Below are 10,534 nucleotides of genomic sequence, written 5' to 3'. Positions count from 1 at the left end.
TCTCAAAACTTGCTCAAAATTTGTGGGATACCACCACCATCAAGTGTGTGGGTCATCCAGGAAAGTTTCAGTAAGCAACCTAAACCTATCACCCTCCTTTTTGCCTTCAAGGGCTTCTTTTAGCCTTGTCTTCATTTGCTTGACTCTTATGTTACAAATCTTGTTGTGGGTCCTGTAATGGCGAGCCATGTGCCTGATGATTTGATTGTCCCTATCGGCCCTTTTTAGTAGCTTTTCCAAATGCGAATTGACCCTATCAAGCCATGTTTCTCTATCCTCCTCAATCTCCTTTTCAAGCCTTTTTTCTATAGTCAAGGTGGTTGGGGTCTCTTCCTCTTGCATTACTGATTTGCCTTTGTCATCTTGCCTCTTTGCCTTGAGAAGTTCTAGCTCCATGAGGACTTGTTTGTCACTTAGCTACTTGTTCTCTTGCTCAAGGTATGAAATGACATACTTAGCTCTCGCCAAGTTGTCCATCAGTGCTTGGATCTGTGCATCTTTTTCCTTTATGATTATATTTTCATTTTTCGCCTCATCTTGAGCCTCCAAGTCGACTATCTCAATGCCATGATGAATGTGTGGCTGTTCTGGTTCATCATGTTCCATCAAATCAAATTCCCTTTCTTCTTGATCATTGAGGCTTTCCTCCAGCATATTTTCCTTCCCTTTATGAACTTGCTACACCTGTAGTACCTGTTGTGTTGATGAAGAAGGCAAAGCACCATTCACAGTTTGTGGAGCAAGCATTTTCCTATGAGTTGGTGAAGAAGGCAAGGCCCCTTCCACATCAGGTGGAGTAAACACTTGCCTATCTACTGCAAACAACTTTCTAGCCCCTCTCTGATATGTTTTGTAGGTTTCTGGCTTCTCAACAACTTTAGTCTCTTTAGCCTTCTTACTTTTCTTTACTTTGGTACTGCTAGAAGGCCTTTCTGCTTCTTGAGGCACCGGTGGAGGAATCTGAGGACCATTGAAGATGTCATTGGCAATAAATGTATCCTAGGAGATGTTGAGGAGGTTGAGATGATGTAGCACAATAATCTTAATCAAGGAATAGTGATAAATACTATTCATTTGCTAAGGGTATGGCCTTTTCTGTACAATGTAGGCCATCTTCTCAATATTCTTGAATAAGAAGTACAGGATGTTCAACATTTTCACTCTTGTGAAGTGCATAAGAAGCCTAATATGATAGGTGTATAATCTGGAAAATCTGCTCTCACATGTGAAATACTTCATAATGATCCTCATCATAGGGGTATACTTGTCGTGAAGGAACATGAAAGGAAAGGTCCTCTTCTTTTCATTCCTGTACCTGGATTTTATGTACGGCTCATAGTAGTGCTCATCCAAATTTTGTGCTTTATACCATTTTCCCCCCACATTCGAAATCCTTGTAGCATCAACAATGATGGAGGAGGAAACTGTAAATTTCACCCCAGCAAGAGTTACCTTGTTATCATGGAGATTTGCTACAAAAATCCTGGTCAGCTCAGGAAGAATGGGTAGATGAGAATGTAAAGAGAGGGAGAAAATGATTGAGGCAATGAATGAGCGAGGGAGTAAGAAATGGCTGGGAGTGGAATTAGCAGCAAGAAATACAACTCATAAAACCTATGCAATTGTTTTTTGACAAAAAATGCAAGAAGGTAGGGTTTTAATTTTTATCCATTAAACAACCATAAGCACCAAGAGAAATTCATTCACTGGTCATGGAGGGATGTTAACTTACTTGGGCAATGAAGAATTTAGAATTTTGAGAGTCTTGGGAGGAAGACTTGAATGGATTTCAGGCTTTTTATCCCAATGCGCTACGCAATCTCAATGCATCACGCCAGTTCATTTTTTACACTGCATAGGGCTGCCCAATGCGCCGCGCCATCTCAATGTGTCGCGCCAGTTCATTTTTTACACTGCAGAGGGCTGCCCAATGCGTCGCGCCATCTCAATGTGTAGCGCCTTTTTGCAGGAGACTTTTGAAGGCCTTCCCGGTGTCTAAATCGGGTGCGGGATAGCTCATTGGAAAGCGTATTGAGTTTACTTTCCAACCCAACTTGAATTTGTCAATTTGGAGTTCATTTTCCCTATCAAAAGTCAAATCTCCCAAGATTGGTCAAAATGTGCAAAATGAGGTTGTCTCAAGGCAGAGTGCTGTTGCAGTCAACTTTTGAAAATCTTCCTCAACTCCAAATTGAACTCTTGATAGCTCATTGGAAAGCTCTTTGTGTCTAGTTATCATTTCACTCATCAAGCAAGTCATTTAGCCGACCAAGCTAGGAGAAAACTTGATTTTTCCAAGGTCACTCCAAAGGTGCACCAATTCTCCTAAGGCAACTGTATTTTTTACATTTCTCTAGAACCATGACACTTGTGTAAAAAGTGAAGGAGTTTTTTCTTCCTTAGCCTATTATGGACAAAACATTATCTTAGTTTTCCCAAATTCATCTTTTATTGCTCAAAAACATCATTGAAGTAAAACCTATCCCGATGTGTGGAACAGGGGATTTGTCAAAATGAAGTGAAATGAAGGGGATAAGGGGCTTCTAAATTCTTGAGAAAATTTTTGGAAGTAGGGAGGGATGTTAGGAAGCAAGGGAAAGTGGAATTTCAGAGATTGAGTGAGGGGAAGAGGTCCAAAAGGGAAAAACACAGGCCTAGCCTAGAAAATTGTCAAGTTGTAGCAAGAAACTAGGGTTTGTGCGAAAATGAGGAATTTGAGAGATCTCAGTGATGGGAAGTGTTTAATAAGATACATTAAGGATAAGGGAAGGTGTGTGAACATCATGATACAAGTTTTGCTAATGATTTTACCATCCAAGAGAAATTACCTTCAAAACCCTAGGAGAGAGAAATGAACCTTACCTAAGCACAATTGAAGCATGAACAAGGTGTAAAATGACCCATTGGAACCTGACATGATGATGAAAACCCTCTGAATGATGATACACTTAGCTGAATGGTGACATGGACCAACATTTGGACAACTTTAAAAGGAGTAAAAGCAAACCCTAGACCTAATACCTAGTGACCAAATTTTTCTTGAAGACTCACTGAAATGACAAAATTTGACCTCGACACCTTCAAATCACTTTGTAAGAGCATGTTTGATCACTGGAGGAAGGCTGCAAAGACTGACATTAACAGGTGGTATTGGTGATAAGAAAAGAAACTTGCAATATTCTTTTAATTTGGGCACAAATTTGATTTCACAATGTTTTAAAGAACAACTCATTAAATCACTATCTTCAACATTAATTTTTTTTTAGAAATTACTACAACATCATTCCATGTAGCTCACTTTTCTTTCACTATAAAAACGCTTTAAGAAACTTTGAAATACATTGGTTTTCATTTAAAACCAAATACTTATAGGAATGTATATTGGCTTTGGTGTTTTTCTAAGGTGGAAAAGCGGTTAAAACACTAGATTTACAAGTGGCTTTCAAGGTAGAGAGATTGGTGTTGATTAAACCAAATACATGAATCCATCATGGTATATTTCATGGTCATTTCATGAGTCCCCATAGGAATCATAAACTCAATCATAAAAATATGTGTCTAGTTTTGTGGGTGGGATCCAAGGACGAAATAGATCTCCCATGGGTTTGTTGGAATATGATTTCCCTTCCAGAAGCATGGGGGGATGAGGTTTGTCCCCCCATGTTTGCAAAATATTTTGTTGGAAAGGTGGGGTGGATACTTCTTGCAATAGATGGCTTGTGAAATGTTTTTGTCTACCAAAAATTAATCTTTCCTCTTTCTATCGATGATTGGATAAGAAAGCCAATTAAAAGGATGATTAATCCATTTGTTATATGGCATGTGGCCATTTCATCCTTTGTTATGATCAGTTGTGGACTCACATGGAAAGATAGCAATGGAGAAAGATTCAAAGTAGGCTTAGACCCTTCGACGAGTTGCTCTAGAAATTTCAGACTTCTACAAAAATGTGAAACTAATTTGAATGATTAGGGAGTCACATTCATGAATTAGATTATAGATGAGGATAGATAAACCTTTTGGGTTCAAGGATGGAAATTTGTTGAGCAACTAAACTTACATGGTGAATTTGCAGAATTATAGACAAACTATATAAATTCCCTTAAATTGTTGCATATCAAAATTAGAGGTAGAGAGGATTTTCTATGTTGGGTACATTCCCCTTCCGGGATATATACTCCAAATATAGGTTATGTGTTATAGATTTCTACAAGGGTGAGGATCAATCCAGAGTGGTGGTGGAAGCATATACGCAAATTTAGTTGCCTAGTTAAATCAAGACCATTTCTTTGTTGCATTATCAGCAATAGGGTCCCAACCTGAGACAATTTCCAAAATCATAATAAAGAAGGTCCAAACTATGCATCTTATGTAAAGATGTCGGAGACTCTATCTCTTATATGTTCTTGTATTATGAATTTACTTTAAGCATATGGACAAAAATAGAATAGATTCTAAGATGTAATTTGGAATGGAGCAGCGCCTCTTCTTTTGAAGCCTCGAACTCTTGGTGGGATTCTTCAAATGATGAAGTTCACAAAAATATACCACCCCTTATCTGTTGGGCCATATGGCTATCCACGAACAAAGTTACCTTCAGAGATTCTTCATGTACACTTGATATTATGTCCGCACAAATTTGTGCAATTTATGCTCTATTGCATTCTAGGGAGTCACACCATGTACCTCGTTCTATTTTAGAAGAGATAATCGACCGTCACATTCCATGGCCTTATTTTTACAGTGCATCCAATGAAGACGGTATGTGTGGGGGTGGTCTACTTCTTTTCTTCAATGATCAACATTTCCTAAAGTCAAAGATTTGTTTGGAAAGGTACCGATAGTTATGCAAAGCTTCTCCCTTAAAATTCTTCTTTGCTAGGCTCTTGAGAAAAACTATAATTCTCTTGAAGACTTTAGGGACTCCTTAAATGTTATCAATTGGTTTAGTGCTACCCAAAGATGTTGCAATCACACATTGCTACTAGTTTTGGAGGAGATCTTACAGTTGGAACAAGCATTTGTTTATATATCTTGTTCCCACATTTATATGGAACAAAAGCATGAAGAAAACTTACTATCTAAAGAGGGTAATAGAAAACCTTTGGGCATTTGGAAAATCTTACAACATTTAGATGAAGCGATCTAAGAATTTCAACATCAACCATTCACTAAAGGATAAATGTTGCTTTCTTGTTGTAGTCTTCTTGGGATTAAGTACTTTTATCATTGGCTTCATATATGTCACTGGGGGATATCATATATCACTTAATTTTTTGTTATGGCTATTCAACACATATCTATTTATATTATGATATTGGTATGGATAAGATCTATTTTTTGATGATATATCAATCTCACATGGTTAATGTGTTTTAAGCCCGATTCTTTTTTATTTTTCTAATCAATGGGACAAAATAAAAAGTTAACGATTTTTTACTCGCGAAGAACAAAAAATTAAAAAACACAGCATTCCTTGTAGCATGGCTAAGAATACTTTTGAAAAATCTTGCACATGTAGAGGAAGAAGCCGACTTTCATTTTTGTGACAACAGTTGCATTGTCAAACAACCATGTGTTTAACAACAAAATCAATAGCATTAACACTTTCTATAACTTTGTTCACAAACATCAATAACGTCGACATATCTATTCAATTTTGTGGATCTAGAGATCAACTAGCAATATCTTCAGCAAATCATCTAGAAAATCTGTTTTTGAGTTTATAGGCAACACCTAGGCGTTAGCAATCGTCATGAATGTAATAATTGAAATTAAAAGAATGCTTTAAAATATCATCTCTCTTATTAACTAAATTATTTGGAAAATGCTTGTGAGCTATAGATAATTTCGAAAAGAAACTTTTAAAACATATTAGTCCACATATTATTAAAAAAAATCACATTTCTCTTAAATATCTCTACCATTTGTGATTCCACAGATTACTTTATTGTAAAATCTACTCAAATATACCAACAATGACAAGTGAATTTCCAGTTACCTTCGTTCTCGCATGTGCTTATAAGTTTAACAACATTGTAAAGTTCTTGTTCCTCAAATACCATCTAGTAAAAGTTTTTTTATTGTATCAAGCTAACATATAAATCTTCATAATCCTATTAAGAACTAAACTTTGAACTCGAAAATATTAGGTTCTTGTAATTTTATTAATAATTATTTTATGGAAACTGATTTTTGACTTTAGAACTCTTTACCATGGGCATCCATCAAAACAAAAAATAATGGCAAATTAACAAGGCATCAAATCCATTATAGAAAAGAAACATAGAAACAACATGTCACCCTTCACCATGCCCATCAATCAAGAAAACAAAGTCAATTAACAAGACATCAAATCAACTATCATGAAGGAACATATAAATAACATGTCACTAAAGCAAAGAGAGGAGCTCAGGAACTCAGTTACCAAAATCATACTCTGCTTAAAAGTAACTCATTAATATAGTTTATCGTTTTAATTGCAAGAGTGTTGTCCTAGAAAAGGGTATCAATATTTAAGGTATGTCGAAATTCACATCAACAACTTGCAGGGTTACGAGGCAGACTAAACCATACCTTTGGCCTTGCTATTGTCTTGCTCATTCTTGAAAGCTCCTTTTAGTCTAGCTCTACCTTTGTGAAATAAAGATAAGACGAAAGCGAGACCAGAAGACAGTACTGTTGGATGATAAAACATTTTCCTCCCTTGCCATGCAATCTTGTTTCTTTGATTAACAACATCCTCCTCCAATCTTAAAGCTGCATCTAATTGGTTAGCAATTATTGTTTTTCCTCTGCAAGCTTGACAAATGGCCTCATCTCTCTGCCTCTTTAGTGCATGATTCTTTTCAAGTTCCTTGTGGGTAAATACCCTCGTTTGGTTTAATGCCATCTCCAAATATGTTTTCTCTGCTTCGGCAGACTTCCGTGCTTGCCTTTCAAATTCAAGTTCTGACAGAGCCTCCAAAAGTCTTGCATCTTTCTGCTTAACTGCATTTTCATTCAATCTCAAAACCTCAGCTAATTGTTTGGCAATCCTTTTATTTTCTTGCCAAGTTTCTTCATTTTGATGGAGTGCATCATTCCTTTCCCTAGATACTTCATCCAATTGTTTGGCAATGTTTGCTTTCTCTCTGCAAGCTTCTGCCAGTTGACAAAGTACCTCATCTCTTTTCCTCTTGAATTCATCACTTTTCTTGACTTCTCTGTTTAAAATCACCTTCAACTGATTTAGTGTTGTCTCCAAACCTGCTTTTTCTGTTTGAGCAGCCGTCAACTGATTTAGTGTTGTCTCCAAACCTGCTTTTTCTGTTTGAGCAGCCTTTCTTGCTTGCTTTTCACCTTCAACCTCCAAGATAGCCTCCTTAAGTCGTGTCTGTTTTCTCTTAATTGCGTCTTCTTTCAAGTTTAAGGATTCATCTAATTGTTTTGCAATCTTTTTTTCTGCCCTCCAGGTCTCTGAGATTTGTTGGAGAGTGTCTTCTTGTTCCCTTGCAATTTCATCACTTCGATTATTTCTTTATCTGCAACCATCTTCAAGTACTTCAATGAAATATCTGAGTACGCCTTTCCAATTTCACCTACAATCCTCACTTGTCTTTCACATTCAAGTTCCAAAATAGCTCCCTTAATTTTTTTTGCAGATGTTCCAAAAGAAATGTTTGGCAATATGACTTGAATGACCATTAGTTCCTGTTTGTATAAAACGTATGGAGTCTTTGTAAAGAATGTCTCTATATCTGACTTTGCCATTTCACCCACTACTTTTTCTTGCATTTCAGATTCAGGTTCCACAATATCTGTCTTAATTTTTTCTGCATAGGCTTTAGAAGAAACATTTGGTGATACGACTTGAATGGCCATTAATACCCTCCTGTAGTGAATGTCTGGAATAGATATTATGCGATTTAATATCCTCTTTAAACCATATTTTTCTGTTTCAGCAGCATCCTTTGCTCGTCTTTCAGACTCAAGCTCCAAAATAGGCTCCTTAAGTATTGTCTCCCAATTTATAATTGCAAGTTCTCCTGAGTTTAATGCTTCATCTAATTGTTCAGCAGATTTTGTTTTTACTCTCCATGTTTGTCTGTTTCGATGGAACATGTCATTCAATTCCCTTGGAAATTCACCACTTTTATTGATTTCTTCATATGAAATCATCTTCAAGCATTTAAATGAAGTCCCTAAATCCACCTTTTCCATTTCACCTGCCATCCTTTCTTGGCATCCAGATTCAGGTTTCAAAATATCCACCTTAAAGTTTTCTGCAGATGCTGCAGTGGAAATGTTTGGCAATGTGACCGTTAACTCCCCCACATTAAGAATGTGTGGACTGCTTCTAAAGATTGTCCTTGAATCTGCCTTTGCCATTTTACCTGCCACCATGGCATGACTTCCAAATTCAGGCTCAAAATTTTCCACCTCAAAATTTTCTAAAGAGGCTTCAGAAGAAACATTTGGCAATACGGATTGTATTGTCATTAATTCCTGCTTGCAAATAATGTCTGGAATGGCCATTAACTGATTCGATGTCATCTCCAAACCTGTGTTTTCTGCTTCAGCAGACTTGCTTGCTTGTATTTGAGATTCAAGCTTAGAAGTAGCCCTCTTATGACGTGCCCTTTTTCTCTTGATTGCATCACCTTTCATGTTTATAGCTTCATTTGATTGTTCAGGAATCTTCCTTGGTTGTATTTGTGATTCAAACTTCGAAATAGCCCTCTTACGGCGTGCCCTTTTTCTCTTGATTGCATCACCTTTCATGTTTATAGCTTCATCTGATTGTTCAGGAATCTTTGTTTCTACTCTCCATGTTTGTGCGTTGTAATGTGGGGTGTCATTCCTTTCCCTTGCAAATCGATCACTGCGGATGATTTCATCATTTGCAGGCATCTTAATGTAGTTAAATGAAGTTCCTGAATTTAGCTTTGTGATTTCACCTGGTGTCCTTGATTGCCTTTCAGATCCAGGTTCCAAAATATCCTCATTAAAGCTTTCTGCCGAGGCTTCAGAAGAAACATTTGGCAATACAGCTGGAATGGCCACTAATTCGTACTTGTAAAGAACGTCTGGGCTGCAAAATGATATTTTCAGAACATAAGAAAACCATGTAATAATGCAAACTACGAAGGAAATTAACAAACACACAGCTTTATTGCAGGTAATTTTTACCCCAATATATGATAGTTCGAGAATCTAGGGAACCTACTTAAGAATGCAAACCTAGAAAGGAAACAATGAAACACACAACTTATTCCAGGTATATTTTTACCCCAGGACAAACTTATAAGTCTGACACTTTCCCAAGGAGAATGTTTCACCCGCTTTGTGCCCAGCTCCTCTTCTATTAGTATAGCCAGGGTAATCCGTTATTCTAAAGCGAACTGATCCTTTCAAAATCAATCCAAATTCTTCTGCTTGTTTCACCAACTCCCACTTTTTATATGGACCATAGTCTTTGTGCGTAACATGAATTTCTCCAATTTCACCCAGCATAGTTCTCGCATTCTTGAAGAACATCTTCAAAAGGTGACGGTGCTGTCTGCTTAGAATGCCAAAACTCAGTGCATCAATTAGAACACTTTTTTATGCAAGTATGGCTACATGGGCCCAATCAAGAAAAAGAAAAATGCCCATTATTTAGTATGAAAAAGTCTTCAAGCCTTAAGAAAACGTACCTTATAACTTTTCCATTGTCTTCCTTTCCAAAGAAACCTGCATGAGGGAAGTTGTAGACAATTCTGTCGAATCTCATCATTCTTATAATATGGTGTTTCTCCATTGTCGTTGCATCAACCCCATGCAATACCGTTGCTCCAAGCCGATGCAAAACAGACAGTGTTTGATCGGTTGATTCATACAACTGTAGCACCTTCTCTGTATAGGGAGCACAGACATACATTGAAAAAACATGCAATATCATTGCTCCAAGCCTATCCAAAATTGACAGTGTTTGATGGGCTGATTCATACAACTGTAGGACTTTCTATGTATTGCGGGTACACATACTTAAAGATAAACAGAATACAAGGAAACAAGCAGCAGCAAAACAAAACAGAGAACTTTTGGAGTAAAGATTTGAGACCTCTACTGTCGAGAGAAGTTGGAAACATGTTTTTCGCAGACCCGAACGCACTGGCCAGAGCTAAAGAAAATGAAAAGTCTCCCTCCCCAACTAGTAATATCTTATTAGAATTGCTGTAGTGCTTGATACGCCTCTTTAAAAGTGGTCGTCCCAACAGATAGCTGGAGTCGTTAATATCTTGATGTTGCACAGCAAATTCCATATTTGAACACAGAGGGAATCCACAAAGGCTCTAGCAGTTAATCCCCTGCCATGACAAGTCAATTATCTTAATGTTGCACAGCAAACTCCATATTTGAAACGTAATAGAGAATCTACAAAGACACTAGCAATTAATCCCCTGCCATAGCAAGTTAATTACAACATAATGTCAGGAGTAAATCATAGCGAAATTCATTCTGAATTGTATAATCCGTGGAGCCATTAAAGCTCTGAATTGTATGTATTTTT

At 37.1% G+C, this 10,534-nt stretch overlaps 1 protein-coding gene across 1 annotated transcript in view; it reads right to left on the bottom strand.

The window, feature by feature from the left end:
- Positions 1-7,419: 7,419 nt before the first annotated feature.
- The window catches only part of LOC149172690 (uncharacterized), a 37,505-nt gene continuing 34,390 nt past the window's right edge, over positions 7,420-10,534 (bottom strand). The window contains exons 3-6 of the mRNA XM_089426427.1: positions 10,085-10,331; positions 9,678-9,876; positions 9,272-9,541; positions 7,420-9,073 (exon numbers count right to left, since the gene is read on the bottom strand). Of these exons, the coding sequence (XP_089282553.1) occupies positions 7,420-9,073; positions 9,272-9,541; positions 9,678-9,876; positions 10,085-10,286 (2,325 nt within the window). The 5' untranslated portion in view covers positions 10,287-10,331. The remainder of the gene's footprint in view (positions 9,074-9,271; positions 9,542-9,677; positions 9,877-10,084; positions 10,332-10,534) is intronic.

Source organism: Pinus tabuliformis, chromosome 4_2, assembly GCF_031772625.1.
Source record: "Pinus tabuliformis cultivar Carrire ecotype Pingquan chromosome 4_2, CPIR1, whole genome shotgun sequence".
Lineage (NCBI taxonomy): Eukaryota > Viridiplantae > Streptophyta > Pinopsida > Pinales > Pinaceae > Pinus > Pinus tabuliformis.
Note: the sequence above shows the minus strand (reverse complement) of the source record. Positions and strands in the feature narration are given on the sequence as shown.